The sequence below is a fragment of the Pongo pygmaeus genome, chromosome 2 (genome assembly GCF_028885625.2).
Source record: "Pongo pygmaeus isolate AG05252 chromosome 2, NHGRI_mPonPyg2-v2.0_pri, whole genome shotgun sequence".
Classification (NCBI taxonomy): Eukaryota; Metazoa; Chordata; class Mammalia; order Primates; family Hominidae; genus Pongo; species Pongo pygmaeus.
In genome coordinates this window covers 184,802,399-184,826,327 of record NC_085930.1, presented here as the reverse complement: position 1 = coordinate 184,826,327, position 23,929 = coordinate 184,802,399, and the positions used below count along the sequence as shown (strand labels likewise).

Below are 23,929 nucleotides of genomic sequence, written 5' to 3'. Positions count from 1 at the left end.
GATAAATTAATATAAGTGGCATTGTCTCTCATGCTTAAATCACTTTTCTACATCATTTGTGGCCTGTCACCTTTCTCTTATTAATAGTATATTAATTATTCTTTGTTGTGCATCTATGGGTAATCCACAGGAAGAATGAATCCTACTATTTAACTGAAAGAGAAAATGTAATCTAGAGAGGTTTAATGAAGTTCACATTCTTACAAAAAAGCAATGACCTTTCTTTGTTATAAAATACTTTTATTATTTATTCAAGTCATCCAACATACAAGTCACGTTTTTAAATTTTCCACTCTGAAGCAGCTCTGCTTTCTAAGATTCTCTTCAATCTCTAGTTCATGCACTAACTACTCAGTCCCATGTTCCCAGTCTCTTAGTGTATCCATTCTGGCATATCCAACTGTCTTCATACCTTCCTTCCAAAGAGTAAGGATTAGCCAAGATTACTAAACTCTACAAGCAGATATAATGAACTATAATTTCTTGGTCTTTCTTAGCTTTATTGTTCCAAACTGGGGTTGGTGGGGGGAGTTAAAATACCCACTGTAACCGTAGAAAATATTCCTATTCAGGATTTTAAACTGAGAGGACTTTAAACATATCCAATAAGTGATTTTTTTTAAAATAAAAAAGTAAGTTAAAGGTGTGGAGAAAATTTAGTGTATCAACCACAAAAGTGTTCCCTATTCTCTGTATACTTAAAAATAGATTATGTTTAAGAATAACACTCACGTCTGTAATCCCAGCACTTTGGGAGGCCGAGGCGGGCGGATCACGAGGTCAGGAAATTGAGACCATCCTGGCTAACACGGAGAAACCCCGTCTCTACTAAAAATACAAAAAATTAGCCAGGCATGGTGGCAGGCGCCTGTAGTCCCAGCTACTCGGGAGGCTGAGGCAGGAGAATGGTGTGAACCCGGGAGGTGGAGCTTGCAGTGAGCCGATATCGTGCCACTGCATTCCAGCCTGGGCAACAGAGCGAGACTCCGTCTCAAAAAAAAAAAAGAATAACACTTTTGAAAAAAAAACTGCTGTGGGCAGAAGCTAGTTCAGTAGATAAGCCAGTATGAACAAGTGTAGTAATTAGTTAACAGGTACACCTGTTTGCTAGAGACGCTCCCTGAAGGGCTTAATTCCTGTTACTTAACTGTGACTGTCAACCCCAGCAACATTAGGGCAAACATGATGCTTTATGGCGTCACTGAAAAGGGGACAAAGCACCTGCCAATCAGGAGATCTTCAAAGGAAGAGATTCCACTTATATAGTAAAACATATCACAAGTCATTAATATGACTGATCAGTGAAAGTCACCGTTAGGCATGTTGGGACATATAAAGATGGACAAGAAGGGATAAATTTCACTACAGAAACTATAATCTACTAAAGGAAGTAAAGTACACACAAGAACAACTACAATTCATTACAAAGCTGCCTAAGTGTTGGACATTGGCAGAGTCAATATTTTATCATTATTTTCAGTTATGGGATTTGTTTTGATGGAGTCTTTAGGAAAATAAAAATGTATAAATATCCCTAAAGGCTTATACTTGTTCAGATTTTCCAAATGATGTATGTTTTAATCTGTTTTGGTTTCTGGAAAATAGTTATATAATTTATTTTTAAAGTAAAATATTTTGAATTTAATCATAATAGTAGCTATATAAAAAGCATGTGCATTTAGATCCTGATAACTAGTACCAAAAGAAGTTATACCTGTGCAATCCATGTTGCCAATCGAGAGAATACAGTCATCTTGGGCCAACTCTTAAAACTTAAGACACAAGGTCTAGGCACTGTGACCATATTTTCTGAATGAAACTTGGAGTCAAACAGGTTGATTTCATAATGAACTCACTGACATCAGGAAAATCCCCAGAAGTGGCAGCATGGTTGTCCCTAGGGCCCTCTGAAGGATGTGAATAAAATGAATAGTGTACCATTTTAGTAAGAGCATCTGAGTCTTCTATCTGAATCTTCTCTGAAGAAATAAGTGGATAAGAAAAGGAGAACAGGAATCACAGAATCCCTCTTTTATTTCCTTTGCTGTGGAAATCAGTCAGTTACGTGGATCGAATAAATATCTCTACGGCATATAAACTGATTGGCATTCAGGAGTTGTGATTGATGTTTATTTATTGAATTTAGATAAAATTTGTTATGATTCAAGGTAATAACAACACACTAATTGTTCAAATGCTTTGTTCATTCATGTATTTTACAAACCTTTTTCCATGTTTGTCACATATTCTTAAATTATCTAGTACATATTGCTCTTTTTAAAATTATTCCAAATGTCACACATTTATTTTATCCCTTCCTCCATTCTTTAGTATTAAATTTGATGTTAATAACTGAGACATATAGCAACTAATGTAATATGTCTATAGGTCCCTAAATATGCATCTCTGATATTTCAATTCCAAAGTCCATAAAGTCCATTATTACTAGCATTTCAAGCACCTAACCAAAAGTGTGTATTTAATTGCTGTCTTAGTCTGTTTTGCTACAAGGAAGTACTGGAGTCTGAGTAAAATTTATAAAGAAAATAAAAATATACTATTTATTTGGCTTGCGGTTTTGCAGACTGTACAAGAATCATGGCACCAGCGTCTGCTTCTGGTGAGAGCTTCAGGCTGCTTCCACTCATGGAAGAAGGCAAAGGGCAGATGGTATGTGCAGAGATCTCATGGTGAGAGCAAGCAAGAGAGCAAGAGGGGGCTGGGGAGGTGCCACGCTATTGTTAACAACCAACTCTAGTGGGAACTCATTTATTTCTTTGAGAATGGTATCAAGCCATTTATGAGGGATCCGTCTCCATGATCCAAACACCTCTCATGAAGCCCCACCTCCAACATTGGGCATTGATTTCAACATGAGGTTTGTAGGAGTCAAACAAACCAAACAATAGCAACTGTTAAATCATGTATCAACATCTTTGCTTTTGTCTATGTATGACAAAGAGAAATTTTAGGCTTCAGAGAAGCTCTTCTAAACTATGGCTGAAATAAAAATTTGAGACTTTTATTTGGTAGACCAATCACTCATAGCCATGCCATATATCAAACATTGACAAACATATCTCAGACTGGAATATGAGAAATCAAATTGGGGCACGAGTAAATGCAGACAGCAAAGTTGAAGAATGTTTAAAGTGCATAGTGTCACAATATCTGTATGCTTATTTCATTACATTGGCAATTACGGGTTATTGGTTAAAAACTGGATCAAATGTTGAAATGGAGAAATAGTGATAAGTGTAAATGAATTAATGACCACTTGTTCTCAACAAAATATTTTCAACATGAAGTTCTTGGGATGAATTAAATCAAATATTTAAATATGTTGCTATATACAGAGGCATGCATTCAAATGTTTCTGGCATTGAAAAGAATATTAACCCTTAAATGACGGGAAAAAACTGTGTCTTAAAATATTATATATTTTTTACAGTGCCTCATATTTTGAATGTAAATTACTATCCAAAAAAATCAGTTGTGTATTAGCTAGTACACATGCTTACAGAGCTCCTCACATCAGTGGGGTTTCTTAAATCAGTGATTCCTAGAAGTTTTTCTCTTTTTTTTTTTTTTTTTTAGATGGAGTCTTGCTCTGTCACCAAGGTCGGAGTGTAGTGGTGCAATCTTGGCTCACTGCAACCTCCGCCTCCCAGGTTCAAGCGATTCTCCTGCCTCAGCTTCCCATGTACTGGGATTACAGGCATCTGCCACCACATCTGGCTACTTTTTGTATTTTTAGTAGAGACAAGGTTTCACCATATTCATATTGGCCAGGCTGGTCTCGAACTCCTGACCTCAGGTGATCTGCCCGGCTCGGCCTCCCAAAATTCTGGGATTACAAGCATGAGCCACCGTGCCCCGCCGATTCCTTGAAGTTTCTAAGGGTAACCCACCTCTTTAAAGGTAAAAGATATAACTGATGAGCATTTTAGATCCATATTTAGCAAATGGGTTTTTCTCATCTGTCAAATCCAATCAATTGGTAGTGGCAGTCTAGGGTGATATATTGAGAATGAGTGACTCTCAGGGTCATTATGTGCAGAGGTCTACCAAGAGGGCGCACACACACACACACACACACACACACACACACACACACACACACAATTTAGGATTTTCCGAGGATCAACACGAAGATTGATTAGTGTGATTAGCACTGAAAATCGGTGCCATTAATTAGCCCATATCATATGTGTGTGTATGTGCATATGTGTGTGCATGTAGGGGAACCTTTTATTATAGTTTTCCATGGGGCAGTAAGTACTCTCTCCAGGACTCTTTAATATCTACATTAAACTGTCATAACAGGTCCCAAAACTTTCCCAGATTCTTCTGGTATGTTGTGTTACATTTGATTTTTTTAAGTACATATTGTCTGGAGCTTTTAAATCTTTTTATTATACAGAAAGTTTGTTTAAACACATTTTTGGAGGGATATTTGATCTGTCGACCTAGAGTTATTCTGTTATGCGTTCAGTATTCTGCCCTTTGTCTCTGTACTTCTACAGCACCTTGAGAATGGTATTATTCAAGAATGATATGGAAAGGTAGAGTTTCCTCTTCAAAGTGAGGAAAAAATGCAGAAATTAACATCAAAATTCGAAATTCACTTTCAACTTATTGACAGATCCCTAAAATAAGAAGGACTTATATTTAGAGCATACAAAACTCAACTATCACCAAAAATGTTACTTTATGGAATGAGACTATCACTTCCTGAATTAAACATGAAAACATATTAAAATAGTTTTATTGTGCCCTAAAAAATTGTCACACTAATTATAAGTGATGAAAGAACTTTCCATTCTGATTTATGCATGTAATATATTTAGATTCTGTAACAAATACATGTCGAAATCAGTCTTTATATAAGATTTTTAAAAGTATGATCAAAGAATAGCAGCCTTCTTTTCCTATCTTAATAAGTGTTAATAACACTTAATATATGGTAGCTTTTCACGAATTTGTGAAGTATTTACTTTGATGATTAACTTCTGTTTAAAAATTGAGTCAAATTTTGACAATCACATATTGTGTAATAATTCACTTTTGAGTAATAAAAACAAAAAGACAAAAGAGAAACTGATAGTATAAGGCATGTCTTTACAAATTATATTTGTTCAGTATAATCAAAAAGAATAAACCAAACCTCTCTAGGCAAGAGAAAATACAGTTGGCACAATCTCCAATTTCAGTAAATGAAGATATTAAGTTTAATTATGCACTTATGAGGAAAATACACACACCTATATTATTTCCTCTTCAAAGTGTAAGGGGTTGGTTTTAATATACTATTATCTCCCTTGAGTAGCTCCAACCAACAGTCTTTATTACAAAGTACAATCTTCGCATTGAAAATACATATTTGGGATTTTTTTGTTTTAGCTCATGTCATGAAAACTAAGAGTACAAATCTCTATGGAGACATTTTGCATCTAGTAACAATAATTTGATATAGCAGAAAAAATTGAATTTTTTTAAAAGCTCTAAATTCATTATCTTCAGAATTACCTCAAATGTACAAACACCCAGATTAGAATATTCTTAAACTTGTTTTCTTAAATAGAATACAATATTTTCATATTTTATTCAAACAATTTATCAACATTAGACATACCTGGAAGATAGATTTGCTCATTCAGATGAAAAATTATAGCCAGGTTTTCTAAGAATTTAAAAAACATGTACCGTACCAGGAATTCTATTAGCCTGATTAACATTTTTGAAACTCAAAAACTAAATAAAAGGTATTTGGGATCTTTCTTTTTCTTCTACTTTATGAAACGCTACTGAGATACAGTTTGAAAATCTATAGCTTAGAATGGCATCTCAAGATAATTTATTCTACAGTTTAGTCTGCCTCTTTATTCTATAGTTATAAAATGAGAAGATCATTTTAAGTTTTCAGTTACCATGCTCCAAGAATCTTAAGAATATTATAACAACTGATACAAACATGTTTTAAGCATGACATTTTTAAATAATTCAGATTTATACTTTGCAAGTCATGTATTTAAAATAGTATGTTAGCAAATATAAATCTATTAATCAAAGAGACCAAAGTTAATTGACTCTAAAGGATGACTGACAGTCAAATGGAATTAATAATTACAGAAATGGTTAACAATTAAAATTATTTAAATTTTTAAATCATTGATGACCCCACCATTAACCTTTATTCACACCACTGCAAAACTGAGTTAAAATGTATAGCTATAAAGTAAGGGAAAATATAACTCCATTGCTAGAATTTAAACTCTGTAAAAATTACCTTGATTTCCAGGCTTTACACAAATATTTTCTTATTCTGAAACTTAGTATCACTGTGACACTTTCTTCACATATATAATGGAAATCAATACCATATTATTCCTACTACTTTTTCTTTGTCATATTGTAATACCCAAATAATTTTACTCAGAGATCCTGTTTACATATTACAAAAACAGGAAGAAATGTATATTCATCTCTTCCTGTTTTTGTAATATGTAAACAGGAACTTTTGAAAGCCCTATATCATTAATCTTATATATCCTATGCCATTGAAAAATAAGGAATTTTTTTCTCTGAACATGAGAAAAGCAATGAAAGGACAAATAAACTGATATTTCTTGAGGAAACTTACAAGCAGAATTAGGTCATTTGCTGGTTTCCATGGTACCACATAGATCAGGGCATTTTTGTTTCACTAGATGTACCATTCATATTCAGAGATTTTTATACATACTATAGAGCATTTGAGGTGCCAGATGAAAGGTACTACCTATCCAATAATATAATAGATAGAACTTCTTCTGGCACTCCAGGTGCCCTATATTCACATTTGATTTTTAAAGTCTTTTTCTTCTAAATGTAGCTACAGTATTTTGTTTCATTTGTTTTAATACAAGTTACCAATGATCATTAATTGAGTATTTATTAGGGACAAAATTTTAGCAAGAAAGTGATAATAAAATATATTAAGTCCAAAAACATAAAATAAATACAGGATATTGCATCTGTTAAAAGTAGACTGAAGTAATGAGGAACAAGCCAGGTGGAGCTTTTTACTGAGAATAGCAAAGATCTGAGGATTGGGCATAAATGAAGTGGAAAACAAGAATTCCAAAAAAATTGGTTCAAAAGTTATAATGAGTGAGCAGTTGATTGGGTGAATACTCTTTTGAACATTTTCTCCTTATAATATTTCTTTCTTGAGGATTACATGAACCGCTCTATCCTGGGTCTTTTAGCCTGTCTCATTTTACTCTTCCTCATCTGGACCAATGTTGCTAAGGTAACATCATCTACATTATCAGCCATGATGGATGTTTTCTGTAACCTGTGCTGCCAAATACAGTAGCCACTATCATACATGATCACTAAGCATGTGAATTATGGCTAATGCCACCGAGAAATTGAACTTTTATTTAATCTAATTATTTTTCATTTAAATCCACATGTGACTAGTGGTTACTATACATGACAGTGGATTTCTAGACCCTACTTCTTTCTGAGCTACAGCCTCATATTCAACAGCCTCCTTGATGTATCTGACTAGGTGCTCTATAGCACTACAAAACTCCACATATCCAATGTAAAGTCATCATCGCTTTCTCCAAACTAGCCCCTAATTGAATTAATAATTATGAAATAATATCAACTTTTCTTAAGATAGAACTATTAAAATTATCTTTGACTCTTCACTCCATTTCATGTCTCCTATATCATACATCCTATCCTTCAATCTGAAAACTGTCTCACAAATCTGTCTCTGTTTTCCAAAATATGTGTAATTATTTTTCACACACTCTTATCAACAACCTGGTCTTTAAAGCACCGTCAAAAGAAACTCATTGACATTAAGATCAAGTTGAAATTCCTTAAATTCTTCAAATGTCACCTCTCTGGTGACAGTTCCACAGGCTGTACAGGAAGCATGGCTAGAAGGCCTCAGGAAACTTACAATCATGGCATAAGGTGAAGGGGAAGCAAGTGTATCTTACCACGAGGGAGTAGAAGAGAGAGAGAGAGTGAGAGAGAGAGACAGAGACAGAAGGGGGAAGTGCCACACACTTTTAAACCATCAGATATTGTGAGAACTCATTCACTATCATGAGAACAACAAGGCGGAAGTCTGTCCCCATGATTCAACCACCTCCCACTAGGTCCCTCCTGCAACACCTGGGAATTACAATTTGACGTGAGATTTAGGTGGGGACACAGACCCAAACTATATCAGAGGAAAAAGCTCCATCTTCTTTCTTCCCATATTTTGTCCACATTACTATCATCTCTTTTAATATGATATAATTTATTAAAATGATTTATTTACCTTGTTTATTCTCTTAGATCTCTCCTGTGTAGTAACCATTTTGGTATTCCAAGTGTCTTGCTGAATGTTGGGACTATAGTAGATTATTAGAATGCATAGATAGCTAATAACAATTTAGGAGATAAATGTTGAAACTTTAGAAACATAACTAGAAAATTCCTAGGTGTGGAAGGAGAAATAAGCCTATTTAAAAACATGAATACATGGCCATTTTTATTCACTTATTAAAGGATCAAGCACCTAGGATTTCCATTGGCATTTAATTCATGTTTAGGTTTAGTCAATGAAGGAATTAGTTTGGTTTCAATGATAATCTTAATGTAATTACAGGAGATAAGAAAAACATCTTCAACACTGATGCAGCATGTATTGCCCTTCAGCAACTTTATACTGTACCACCTCACTGTCTTTGAAGCCATGATGAATTACACCTATTGGCATCAATACTGAGCCTTATTCGTTACTTTCTTAGGTTTCATGCTTTATATCAAAAAGACAAGTGCCAAGACAAATTCAGAGTTTGTAAAAAAAAAAAAAAAAAAGAGAACTACAGGAAAACAGTGGAAAGCTACTTTCAAGGACTCACAGTTCACATCCCAGGTATGAATATGGTTTATTTATTTTATTGCTTAATGTATGTCACTTGGGAGATACTCTAAATGCCCCAGCCAAACCACTATGAGATCTGTTCATGTAACAAAATTGCACTTCTACCCCATAAATTTATACAAATGATAAAATAAAATAAAATATTGTTTACATTCAGCAAAACCCTGTTTATAAATTAACTTCCTAATATGTAGAAATTAAAATTTAATTTGGCATGAAATCATACTTGTAATCTATAGCAAAGTCTAGAAGAAAAAGAGTTACTCATTGGAAGAGGATAATAGTTGTATCACATATTTATATGGGATATACATATTTATTATATTTAATTAATTAGGTAATATAAAATATGTGATTGTGCTACGATGCTATATCAAATACAAACTTTTATTGGGAGAAATTAAAAGTAGTATCTTCAGAATTTCAATTACTTCTAGTTTCTTGAAAATGCTTTAATATTGACATAATACTAGTAATAATTGTGCTTCATAATTTTACCAAGTGTTTTCCATATTTTTGTGAAAATTGATTTTGTCATAATTGATAACTGAGAATGTATACCTAGATGGGTTTTTAAATTTCAAAACTGAATGTTATTTATATATCACACTATTATTCAGAATAGAAGCATACTATACCTGTGATATGTTGTGATACGTTGATAAAAATACCATTTATCCTTAGTGAAAAAAGTATTCTAAAGGCCTCAACTCTTCACGAATTAAAATTTATATTCTATTTGTACACACTAACTTAGTGTACTCTTAGCATTTAAAATTAGTTTGGTTATGTTTTTATATCTATATTATCCATATATATATTTTATAGTAAAAACAAAATTCAGAAAATGCAGATAAGGGCCTATTTGAAAGATTTTAATACTAGTTTTTTTAATGAGTTAATAGTAATACTTAATTAAATACATACTTCATTTCTAGAGAAAATGTATACATCATCTATTTCAACCTCACAGAATCCTAGCGAGGAAGGGCATTATGAGTGTACTCCTTTTTGTCGTAGAAAATAAAACAAAGTTCTACTAAATAGAATAACAATTTTGTAGCCAAGATAGAACTAAAACCCATGCTCCATATGTCCTGCTCATGTGCTCTATTCAACCCCTCTATATATTTCATTTTTCTGTTGATAAAATTTGACATTAAAATGAAGTACCTATTAATTACTTCATTTTATGGTTTCTCAGTTCTGCTATTGGTGAAATAAGACTGAACTTGTGAAGCACAATTTCATTCCTTGATCAATGTTTCCAACATGAGTGCAAGTAGACACGATGATTGAGGAAACAGAATCAACACTGGGTAAGTTATATGTCATCATAAAAAAACCTCACGGAACTCTTGCTTCTGAACCTAAGCAGGTTTTATCTTCTCTTGGACATATAATTCTTTCCAACATCCACTTAATGGGTTAATAACTATCTGTTCACTCATCAAACATATTGGAAAACACACGTAAAATATATTCCAATATCTGTGAACAAATTTGTTATCTTCTCTCTAACGGCTGCTAATTTTCTGTCTGTTTCACTCTAATTAAAAAAGAACAATTGCATATGTTCGGGATGTGTTCTGTGCCCCTGTACTCCATTTCTGACGAGTCCTTGCTTCCCTACATGTTCCCAGGAGTTGAAATTCTTAAGTGTGGCCAAGACTTCAGGCATCGAGAATCAGTATATGTTTATACCTCTGAATTGAAAAGCCTAGCATTTTCTCTGGCTGAGGATTTCTGATGCTAGACACCATCATTTCATTCTATGTCTCATGTCAACATTGCCTCAAATTATCCCTTCCACAAAAATCCTTGATTTTACCGATTCCCACAAAAGCAGGAAAAAAATGGAGAAAATATTACCATTTCATTGCCCTAAAATTCTCTAATGCTTTGCTTAAAAATAAATAAATGTAGACTCCGAGTGTCTAGAATATGTGAACGAATATATATATTCATTGTATTTGAATTCATTTAAATATATATATATATGTATAGGAATGTATATGAATTCATAAAAATATATATCCATTCATGAATGTTTGTGTGTCTATGTGTGTCTGCATGTACACATATATATAAAATCTCCAAGTATTAGAAATATATCATATATGTTTATGAATATATATGAATTCATTAAACTATATATTCATTAATGCATGCTTATATGTGTGTATGTGTGTGTGTATATATGTACATATATAATATATATGTGTGTGTGTATATATATATACATATATATATAAAATCTCCAAGTATTAGAAATACAGCTAAGATTTTGAATACTAAGGAGGTGTTTTGGGTGCACTTCCATCCTGCTATATACAAAAAAAAATGATCAAAGGAGGGAGATACTAAAAACTAAATAAAGAACTGGGATAGGCTTCCTGTTAGGTGATTTTGCCAAACATAATAAATGTATAGCTAAGATTTAGATATTTTGAGCTTAGAATAATTTTAAGTAAAATGTAATGCAAACTCCTCTTATTTTAAAGGTTTGGAAAAAAATTAATTCACACAGCTCTTCAGGGTCAAAGACAGACACAGGCTCTAGTCTTTGTATTCCGAGCTCATTCTATTGACACTCACTCAGTTCGCTTTACCATATTTCCTCTTCTTAAAAGTAAAAAACAACTACATAAAGTTTCACTAAGATTTCAGAATGATTCAATCTTTCAAGAAAGTATATATATGTAAATAATCCATATATAAATATAAAAATATAAATAATTCATATATATATACATAGAGAGATTATTTTAATGGTACTAAAATGTCAATATTCTCTATAAAGTCTATCCCCAAAAGGCAGGTGATGACAGGTTAAATAATTGGTAAATGTAAAAATCCATATGATGCCATGTGATGTCAGGAACATTAAACTGATTTGCTCCATACTGTAAAATTTAGTTTTCTTTATATAATTAACTCATTGCTAGAAAAATACACACATTTCACAACTTATGATGGGGTTATGTCCAAGATAAGTTGAAAATACGTGTTGAAAATGAATTTAATACAAATAACCTACTGAACATCGTATCTTCGCCCAGCCTATCTTAAATATGCTCAGACACTTACATTAGCCTACAACTGGACAAAATCTAACACAAAGCCTATTTTATAGAAAATAGTCTTGAATATCTCATGTAATTTGTCGAATACGGCACTGAAAGTGAAGAACCAAATGGTTGTATGGATGTAGGATGTAGGATTGATGTAGGATTTCTACTAAATGCATAGTGTTTTTGAACCACCATAAAGTCAAAAAATAGAAAGTTGAACCATTACAAGTTGGGGGACACCTGTATGTTAAAAATATAAGTATGATTGCCATTCAGTAAAAGACTTTCTTATTATAAATGCAGTCTTTTTCATTTTAAGAAGTAGCCTTTTTTTCTGCAACTAAAAATTATCATAAACAAATACCTTAACTATTTAAACACACTAATGAAGACAGAAAAATGCAAAGGTCCATTTTGTATTTCCCCATAATCTAAAGTGAAGAGGTATATTTGAGATTATTATACAGCTCTACTTTCAGATTAAGGGAAAAAACTCATTGTTTTATTAAAAATTGATTTATAATACAAATGATCAGTTATGGGTTTGTATGATCTTGAACAAATTATTTATTCCTTAGTAAAATAATAGGATATACTAAAATCCTTTCTCATATATTCTACAAATGAAAATATACGGATTGCTCTTGATTGGTTATGTTCCTTTACTCCATCTACCAATAAAGAAGAACAAATATTTCCCACCTATTTATGAATGCATTTCTCCCCTACCTTAGTAATGGTTTCATGAAGGTTGAAAGACGGATCCATTTCTTCAATTTTTGTTGCTCGTGTAGAAAAAAGGGCCTCGGAGAGAAAACTTGGACCCTGCGACAAATCAAAAAAGAAACATTTAAAACTCTTTATCGATTTTGTTTTTCAAGTGTTTATTGGATTTTCTTTAAAGATTAAAAAGGACTCTAAATTGCCTTAAGGTTTCTGTTGATTGCTGGAGTTCATTCTCCTGATCTATCACAGAATATTTATAAATTAAATATTTATAAATTATATCCATCACAGAATATTTATAAATTAAAATGATCAGACACATCAACTTGTTATGTTCCATCTTGTTTGATAGAATAAATATATTAATATTTAATTAATTTAGCAATTATAGGAATGTGAGAATTTAGGGCAGTAAATCTTAAATATTTGAGGTGAAATGTTTGTGGGACATTCAAAGAATCATCTAATCATCTAGATGGAGTGTGACTATATTGGTCTGAAGTTCAAGACCAAATTCTGAACTGGAGATATAACAATAATTTGAGAAACATTTACATGGTAGTTAAAATGTAATGTGAAACACATGTAGACTTAGAAGTATACTGAGTGTAGAACAGATCTCTAAGTGGTAAGATCTCTGAGTGGCATCAATACTTAAGAGGTGGAAAGATAAAAGCAAAACTTATGAAGATGTTATAGATGGAATTGTCAGAAAAGTGTATGGAGAAGCATGTAACTGTTATTCCATGGGAGTCAAAAAGTAGAGAATGGGAATAAATAATCAATACAGAAAAGAAAGCAAGGAAATACAATAAGATTAAGATGAAAATTATGCCTTAGAGCTAGGAGCATTTCGGAGATACCTGGTTTCTTTTGTCAGAGAAGATTCTGCGGAGTTGCGAGAACAGGATACAGAATAAAATCAGGTGAGGAGTAAATATGAGGAGAAGTGAGACATCAGCTATGAACTACATTATTCTTTCTAGAAATTAAGATTATCTTGAAAAGTTAAAAATAGATTACTAGCTAAAGAAAGTTAAAGAATCAACAAAAAGTGTACTCACTGTGTTTAAGATAACATTGACATGGACATATTTTTAATGCTAGAGAAAGTACCCAGAAGAAAAGAGTATTTGTATTAAAAATACAGAAAATATGAGGGATAAATTAATGAGTCATAGTCTTCAGGAAAAGGAATTCAGAGTTCAATAAAGTTACCCAGAAAAACCATTGTAAGTAGATGAACCAATAGAAACAAAGACATTGAAATGAGGGTGGGATGTAAATACGGTGAAATTCAGTATTAGCACATACATGGAGGAGAAGAAAATATTCCAGGGGCATGTGTAATTACATTCTAGGCTAGAGTGAGTTAACTAAACTTCAAGTCACAACCACACCAAAATGAACCCTTTTGCATGTTTTTCAGAAACAATAATTTAAAACATTTTGTCATACAGGGTTAGTAGCGATTAAATGAACAAAATCAATGCCTTCTCTTTAGTTGGCACTCAAAGATACATGGCCTGAGATGAATAGAATAACTATAGTGCTTTCCATGTATCAGCACTGGGATAAGTACTCTCCATATGTCACCTCGTTTAATCAACAGACATACCTATCAGGCAGAAACTATTATTACTCCCTCCTTACAAATGAGAACCAGTGAGTTTCAGCGCTAGCCCAAGATCATACCGTGAATAAATGGTAGACCTCGGGTTCAAACCCAGGTTTATTTGAGGCTACAGCCCACACTTTCATTCCTATATCAGGAAACCTCTCTATGGCCAAAGTGATTAATATCCCAAGATTCTGTGTGTTTATGTTAACAAAGATCACTTCCCCACCTTTTGTTCCAATTTCCTGCAAGCTTTCATCTATCTACTCTCAACATGCAGCAAAGACACTACACACGGTTTAAATGATATCATCTAAAACTCCTTGCTTAGACTAAATAAAATTAAATCTGAAAAGTCCCATGTGCACTTCTCGCATTGCAATATTCTCTTTTCTGCAATCAGAAGGCATACACATCAATACTTAAATTTAATATATGAAATTAAAACACTTGCAAGCAAGCTTTGAATGGCACTGACATTCATAATATGCTGGACTGAGGAAAAAGGTAATAACTGAGGAAAAAGGTAATAACACCCATAATTTTTGAAACATGACATTCTCATCACTATTCAAAATAAAATAGACCTGAGGTAATGTGGAGTTTAAACAGAACTGTAACTATCCAAGGGTCAAATGTGGAACAATATTAGCACATTGTTTTCTGAATACACTCATTTTTATATTACACTTTTCAGGTCCTAGCATTAGCTTTATTCAAAATATTCAAGGCACTTCTGTACTTCCATATAGATTGATTTAGTATCCTTATTTTAGACTTGGAAGAGATATTAGATATGTTAATTCTACCCAAATATACAAAGTAAAACAAGAAAAAAACAAGTGATTAATAATTGTACAATGTCACAAAACAGTTGTTAGAAACTCGATGCTAGAAATCAGCTCTGTGTGTCAGTGTGTACATATATGTGTCTGTGCTTCCTAAACATTTTGCTATTTCTTGTAAAGTACTTTCGAGGTGGGGGTAATTAATTATAATGCCAATCTTAAAAATGTGAATCATTTCAATTAATCCAGATATGTTTTCAGTCTTAAAGTTCTTATATGCCAATAAAATACATCCATTTGATGCAGTATTCATATTTTACGCTTTCTTCAAGCTAATCTCTGATATCTTTGGCCTTAATCACTGAATGTGTACTTATCCTATCTATTATACATACCATCTATCATTAGCTAAATAATTTATGTTTATGTAATTTTTTGTTACATCGCACTTTTTAGTCAGATCAGGAGGTTGGAAAAGCTAAAGGACAACTACAAAGAAATAATAAAAGGTTCACTTAGCAGAGTATTTCCCAAATTAAGGCATCTTATAATGAATGCCTTTAATTAATATTTTGAAGGTAAAAAATTGAGTGAATAGATATCGCCAAGCTATTAAGCTTTCTTAATAAATATTAAATATTCCATGCAGTAAAATAAGTGATTAGTATTCGTTAATGCTTCCAAATCTGTGCTGTTATTCTAAAAAGAAGAATCCATTTAGGAATGTCTGGCATAAAGATCAGGAAAATGAGGAGGAACTCTGGAAAGGTTGGTTGTATTAATAAGCTGATTTAAAAAAATGACTGAGGTCACGTCCAAGATCCTATTTATCAGCCCCAGAAATTCTAAGATCTCGTAGCACTAACTATACAGAGTTTATTATTAACTCTACATATAAGTCACAGAGAGATCTCTTTTTACGTCCTCTCCCTTTAACTTTCTTGAGAATTCTGTTTTGTTTTTGTTTGTTTATTTCCAGCAAAAGAAGAGGAAGAGGCAAACAACTTGTTTGTACCTAACACAGTACAAATGCCCAGTGCAGCATGATTTCACATCAGGAAGAAAAAATAATAATAATATTCATTGCGTTTTTTTTTTTCACTTACACCTCAAGAGAGTTCTCTGAAGCCTAGATACCCTTTAGTTTATGCCTCAAAAACAAACAAAAAACCCCAAAAAACAAAAAAAAAAACCATCAGCTTATGAGAACTCAGGAACATTTTTGTTTTGCTATCCATATTGATATCACCAATGGCTCTGCACCCCTCTATTCATTCCCTGAGGCTTTATGAGATTCCTTCCTTGACTCTTCCAGATTCTGGTGGCTGTAAATATCCTTTAGCTGTGGCTGTGTACTGCTTTGTTCTTCACATGACCTCCTCCTCTATCTGTCATCTCTTCTCTCTGTTAGAGAAACACTTGTCATAGGATTTTGAGCCCACCCAGTTATCTCAAGATCCATAATTTAATTTGAGTTGCACATATCCTTTTTCCATATAAGTTCACATTCACAGGTTCTAGGATCACTTTAGGATCCACCAATTAACACACTATAATCCCCATGCCTTCAATAAGATTTCTGAACTAAAGCTTGGAAGAGTGCTTCTAAGAGCAGACCTCAAGATTTTAATTCCAGTTCAGACGTTTGCCTTCCTTCATCTCTATTCAGGACTAACTATAAAATGGAAGTGTTTTACATTTATAAAAGAACCTTTAGGTAAGGCACAAATAAAAGCTGTATTAACTAAATAGTTATGGGTTAGCTACAAATAAATTCGGTTTTCTAGATTTGGATGGTGTGTACATGGATATACAACTGTCAAAAGATATCTAACTTAAAACTTAAGACTTATGCATTTTTTATGTATAAATTATACCTCAAAGTAAAACAACCTTTCTATGGGACATTTCTATTATCCTAAAGAGATCTTTCTCGCCCTTCTTTTTAGGTCAGTTTCAATTAAGTTCTGTTTTTCAAATAATTTGTCTATTTCATCTAAATTGTGCAATATATTGTTTTTAAATTATTCGCAACATCTTCTTATCACCTTTTTAATGGGATCTACGTTATGTCTTCTGTTTTATTCCACGTATTGGTAACTTTTATCTGCTCTCCTGCTCATCTGTTTAAGACTACAAAAATCTTGTCTGCTGTCTTCTTAATCCCATAATTTCTTAAAATTTACTGAGTGTTTTAAGGTTTTATGTGATGCTTTAATATACATTGTTTTTTAATTTTTAATTTTTATTCATATATAGTATGTGCCCATATTTATGGGGAACATGAGATAAGGGATACAGGTACAGTCACAACTATTTAAGATTATTAAACTGTTGTTAATCACCTTCGCTTTATGGATGAGAAGACTGAAACTCAGAAACTAGATTCTGCTAGTAAGTGGCAGAATCTGGATAGGAATTCACGTCTTCATCGTCAATCTACTGCTACTTACTCTCCATAACCCTGCATGTCAAGTACTCAGATAAAGCCAGGTTGACAGTCAGTTCCAGATAATACAGAGAACACTATAGAAATTGCAAAACAAAAATAAGAAGTGTTCGAGCCTGTGAAACGAAACTGAATATACTAGAGTTCGTTTTAAGATTTTAAAATTCATGATAAAATTCGTCACATATATCAATTAAGTGATTGTTGAGCTGTTTTACAGCACTTGTTGAGTGAATAGAAACACAGAATTCTTTGACTTCCCTTTCTGGTTTCTCTACACTTTCCAAGGCTTAACTAGATGAGTATTAAATATAAATGCCTTTTTATTAATGAAATCAATGAAGTCTTTCTTAGTAGCTACAGAAAAGGGAGGTAAAGAAAAATATTTTATTTCTAAAGAAAAATATTTTATTAATTTGGTAAGTGTTAATACATATCAGAAAATTTCAAGAATTTATAAAAAATGTATTTATACATAATATTGTTATCCTTTAATTCTTCTGGCATTGCAAATGAAAATAAGAACTTAAAATTTTAGTATGTGGGAGCAATAATAGGAAACTAAAACAAAGTCAAGAAGCTATTATCTAGAAAACTATGAGTTCAATAATAGCAATTTCTGTAGCTATAATTTACTGAGTGACTGTGTACTGTACTGTCAGCCAGTGTCTACTTAGGTAGAGTTATCCTTTGATATACTTGGGAAATTTGTTCTAGAACTCCTGTGGGTACCAAAACTCACAGATGCTCAACTCCCTTACATAAAACGGTATAGTATTTGCATATAATCTACACACATACTCTAGTATACTTTTCATCTCTAGATTACTTATAATACCTAATACATTGTAAATACTATGTAAATAGTAGTTACATTTTTTTATTTATAGTATTTTTCTTATTGTAGTATTGTTCTATTGTGTTTTTTAAAGTATTTTAGATCCAACCGTGGTTGAATCTGTGGATGCAGAACTCGCGGAAATGTAGGGCCATCCATATTTCTGCATGGAGGATTTTCTGAGGAAATTTTACCAGAAACTATTAGAGGCGAAGCCTTGGAAATTAAATAATGGCTGAATAGACAGAGAAACCTAGAGAATTACCTACATGGAGGTATGCATTTACACTTGAAAGGGGTATAAAACCCAGAACCACGGAAATATTACATTCATAACAATGCCTAACATAGGTAACATTACATTGCAAAGGGTAGGACTCCCAGGCCTTTCCCTTTATTCCTAAGGAGAATTTGTTGCCTTAGGAAAATTAACTTTCTCTCCCTCTCTTAGGAGGGGGAATGGGTGATGGTGACATGTGTATGATAGCGCAGGAGACAGACAAATTCCTAGACAGACAGGGACGGGTCCCCAGTGAAACCTGACCTTCAAGCCAAAGACAGTTTAAAGCCTGAAAACTGAGCTGTCGGTTTTACGTAGAATCCGTGACGGAGTGAGAGCTTTTATTCCTGTTTGCCCACTCTTTCCTGACTGGTCGTTTCCGAATAATGCTTTTTAACCAACTGAATGTTGCCTTTTCCAAAAATACCTCCGGTCAGAGCCTCCTCATTCCAAACCTATAAAAATCCTAGACTCAGCCTCACAGACTTACCCGCTTTTGGGTCCCCTCTTGCAGCTGAGGGCTACCCACTTCAGGTCGCCTTTTGCAGCTGAAAACTTTCCTTCTTTCACTCAAACTTCTATTCTTCCTTATTTGCTATCCTGTGTCCGCATACCTCATTTCTCTTGGTCACAGGACAAGAACCTGTAACCTGCCAAATTGCAGGCACGAAGAGAGCGGCAACACGTACCCGTTCCAGTTGGTAAGAACAAGAGAGCTGTGACATGCCCCTGTTCCCTGAGCTGCAGGCAGCAGGAACAAGAGAGTTGTAACACACCCCCTCCTGCTCGCCGAATTGCGGGAGTGAAAAAGCCACTGAGTGTTACTCCCTTCTGCCTGCCGATGTGTGAGTGGCAGGAATAAATGGGCTTGTAACATGCTCCCAAGCAGTGGACTATGGGAGAAAGAGCAGCAAAACTTCTGGGGGCCGAGACCTCGGGACTCCCTGAGCTATAGCTGTAACACCCCTTGGGGCTCTGCGATTGCTGGCATCTCTTAGTTTTCGGGTGCCATTGCATTCCCCTCATCTTGACGCTGGCGCCCAACGTGGATGCTGGTTGCAGCACACCTGGCTCAGCTGCGTGCTAAGCGTGGAGCCATGGCAGGGGCGGAATCCAAGCGAGCACGACCTGAGTGCAGCCTGCCAGGTCGAGTGGGCGAAGTGAGCCTGGTGGGCCCAAGTGGGGTCCCAGGTAGAGGTTGCAGCAGCCACAGAGATTTCTGGCTGGCAAAGTGGCACCAAAGGAATCCTATGTCATTTCTGGGGGCTCGTCTGGGATTGGTGGAAGGGTAAGTGCAAACCTATGACTTTTTAATTCCAATTTTTTTTTTTTTTCCAAAAAGAGATAAAACTTCTCGCCCCTGTAAGCCAGTTAAGAGTGAGTAGCGTGCCTGCCATTTTTCAGACTTGGAGGAGAGGCTTGCTGGGGAGGACTTTGTCAATTCTCCATCACCCCTGGGGGGGCTGGGCATGTTGGCTTTTTTCCAATCCAGTTTGGCTTCATAGAGGTCTAGCCATCACGTGGGATCAGAATAAGGTCCTGGCCCAAGCTACACCTTGGAATTACTTGAAGGTTCCCGGACTGGCTTCAGTCCCCAACAGTCCATTAGGGTGTCAGCACTAGGACCTCCAGTCTTTCCTATCACATTTTCTCTCTTTCTTTCTTTTATGGCTGTTATGACTCCTATGTGTTCTTATATACAATGTTAAGGGTATTGTTGCAAAACACAGAGACAATATAACTGAGTAGAATGTGCACTTGGCTCAGTCATCAGGAGTGTAATTCAGAACAATGTGGTTTCTGTCTATTCTTAGAAGCAAGGAGAATGTAATGATTGAGAGTTTTCTCTCCACTGTTGAAAAAACCCATTAGCATAGAGTAAGAGGCTATTTCCCCCAGGCACCTTCCCTCCTCTGCATTTAAGTTGTTTTTTTCCCCACCATGTTAGGAATCAACATAGTCCTGCAAATACTAGAAGAAGCTTTTCTATGCAATGGATTATTTTTTTTCCTTTTGGGAGGCAATCTTGTTAGTGCAGGTCCCCAATTCCTGGGATTCATTCTTTCTTTTTTTTCTTCCTTCCTTCCTTCCTTCCTTCTTTCTTTTCTTCTCCTTCCTTCCTTCCTTCCCTCCTTCCTTCCTTTCTTTCTTTCTCTTTTTTTGTCTGAGGAGAATCTGGTTCAACAGCTTCACTTTAGCATACTGCTTGTGATAGGGAAGCAATGAAGGAGATGCTCCACCAGTTGTTGGCTGCAATTTAGCAAGGGTCACTTGGGACTAATTTAATGGGTCCATATACCCTCCGGAGGCACCTTTTTGTCCCAAATTCTATTCCAAGGTTCAGTTTGAAGCCCTACAAGAAAATCAGATCTGAGGGATACAGAGGCAGTCAACAGTAGAAGGCTAGGGCACAGCACAGGTGAGCATGACTATCCCTGTTGACTCGGTCTTCCCACTTCATGGGTGGAGAACTCGCGCACATCCATGGTATAGATGAGGTATAGGGAACCCAAAGGTTACCAACAGCGGAAAGCCAGGGCACGGTGTAGGTAAGTGTGACTATCTCTACTTACTAGGCCTTCCCGCTTCATGGGTGGAATTCACACTCACATTCCTGGGCAACACTTGCAAGGGCGCTGGGGCCCTGGTAATATAGAGGAAAAAAGAGAAGAAAAGGAACACCTTTTCTCTCTCTCCTTCCATTCTGTGTCACTCCAAAAGGAAGAAGGAGATTAAGGGATGGCTTTTTCCCCTCTCTTTCCAGATGAGTAAGCAACCGTCTTCAGCCTGCACTCCTCAAGTGCATCCTGAATCACTACAACTCTTTTGCCTCTCAGACTCTAGAGGAAAAAAATGCTTTATATTCCTTTGCACAAGGGTTCGGTCAGGTTATAAGCTGCAAAGGGCAATCCCAAGGGAATAGGTAAGCAAACTGCAGAGATGTCTCCAGCAGGGGAATCAGTTCCCTTTGGTCCTACTCCTCCTGGTCCACCCCTTTCTCCCTATCCAGGTTGTCTCTCAAGCTTGTCTGATCCTAGAAATCCTCGTTTCAGGCAGGTCCTGACCTCACTCCTGCCCCTACAAGAGATGCCTTGTGAATATGTCCCCATTAAAGTCCAGGTCCCCTTTTCTCTACAGGACTTAAGCCAAATTAAGGGGGTTCCTGGCAAGTTTTCAGACAACCCTGACAAGTATATAGAGGCTTTCCAGAATTTAACTCAAGTATTTGAAATTTCCTGAAAGGACAATATGTTACTTTTGAATCAAACCCTGACTACTGCTGAGAAGGAGGCTGCCCTGCAAGCAGCAGAGAAGTTTGGGGATGAGTTTTTTATCTCATATAGTGCCAAGGAAGGGGATGAGCCTTATCCAATTGGAAGAACAGCAGTACCATTGGAGGACCCTACACGGGTCCCCGATGATGAAATGAGAGAATGGAAGAGGAAACACTTTCAGGTGTGCATATTGGAGGGCTTACGTAAGACTAGAACTAAGGCTCTCAATTACTCCAAACTATCCACGACAGACCAGAGATCAGATGAGAATCTCACTGTCTTCCCAGAAGGGCTGAGAGAGGCCTTGGTAAAGCACACTTCTCTAGCTCCTGATTCAGTTGAAGGACACTTAATCCTAAAGTACAAGTTTATTACTCAGGTGGCCCTTATATCAGGAGGAAGCTACAGAAACAGGCCATAGGACCAGATAGTGCTCTGAAAGTGGCCACATTAGTCTTTTAGAATAGGGTTGGGAGGAGGCCCAAGAGAGGGAAAATAGATGCAAGAAAAAGACACAGGCTCTAATAGACACCTGGCAGGCTTACAAACCCCAGAATCCCTGAGATGCACCTGGTAACTGCTATAAATGTGGCAAGCCAAGGCACTTTAGGAAGGACTGCCCAGGCAGCATGAGGAAGCCTCCTCAATCCTGTCCAATCTGTGATGGGGACAACTGTAGGGCGGACTGTTCCCAAGACACAAGTCACCGGGTCCAGAGCCAGTCTTTCAAATGGTCCAGCAGGACCAAATGGGTCCCAGCGCTCCTCTCCCTAGCTCCAATGGTTCAGACCACCATTACCATCCAGGAGTCCCAGGTGATTCTGGAGGTCGAAGGAAGGAAGGTGGGCTTCCTCCAGAGTAACCATTTCTGTTCTCCTCTTCAATCTAGGCCTCCCCTCCTCCCTTAGCATGACTGTGAGTGACATCTCAGGAAAGCCTTTAACCCGATATTTTTCCCAATGCCTTAGCTGTAGTTGGGGAGACCTCTTGTTTACTCATGCCTTTTTAATCATGTCTGAAAGCCCAACTCCTCTGCTAGGTGGGGATATTTTAGTTCCTATGGGAACTACCATCCTCATGACTCCAGGATAGATTCTTCTTCTCCCTGTGGTGGACTCAGACATTAATCCAGAAGCTTGGGCAACTCAAGGGAAAATTGGCTGAACCGCAACTGCCATACTGATCCAGATTCACCTTAGGGATCCCACCTCCTCCCTAACCAAAGACAATATCCCTTAAAAGCAGAAGCTACGAAAGGGCTAGAAGCCATCGGCAATAACTTGAGGATGCAGGGCCTCCTCAAACCCTGCAAGAGCCCTTGTATTACCCCAATATTGGTGGTACAGAAACCAACAAACTGAACATGGAATCACAGAGGGTCTGGGATCCAAGTTGGCACAAGGGAGTGCAGCCTGCTGGGTCGAGCAGGTGGAGCAAGCCCAGGGGTCCCTAGGCCCCAGGCAGAGGTCACTGCATTGCAGAGATTTCCGGCTCGAGAAGTGGCACTGAAGGAATCCTGTGTCATATATACACTCCCAGATTCATATTTTCAGAGTTCCTGCATTGTACTATCGCATGCAATCTTGTCTAGCTGGCTCTTATTCCCTCACTCTAGAAAGAACAAAAAAATGAGATGTAAGGAATCAATGTAATTATTGCTGTAAGTAATGACTCTGATCTCTGCTCTAGAAACCTCATGTTTATATTCAGAATAATGTAAATATATGTAGATTTTTTAAATGTGAGTACTACTGATTTAATAGTGATAGCAATAATAATGTTATTTATTACATTTATTTAGATTTATTTAAACATTTATTTATATTCATAATATATTTATTATATTTATAATTAAATATAATAAATGGATGTGTTGAATACATACAATAATTCTAAAATATAAATATTAAATGTATATATTATGAATATGATTGCTTGTA

At 35.5% G+C, this 23,929-nt stretch overlaps 1 protein-coding gene across 15 annotated transcripts in view; it reads right to left on the bottom strand.

Annotated features, from left to right (window-relative positions):
• NAALADL2 (N-acetylated alpha-linked acidic dipeptidase like 2) overlaps positions 1–23,929 on the bottom strand; it is a 1,372,789-nt gene that overhangs the window by 153,790 nt on the left and 1,195,070 nt on the right. For all 15 annotated transcript variants that reach the window (XM_054481096.2, XM_054481101.2, XM_063662440.1 and 12 more), the window contains one exon: positions 12,745–12,840. In XM_054481096.2, coding sequence (XP_054337071.1) covers positions 12,745–12,840 — 96 coding nt within the window. The remainder of the gene's footprint in view (positions 1–12,744; positions 12,841–23,929) is intronic.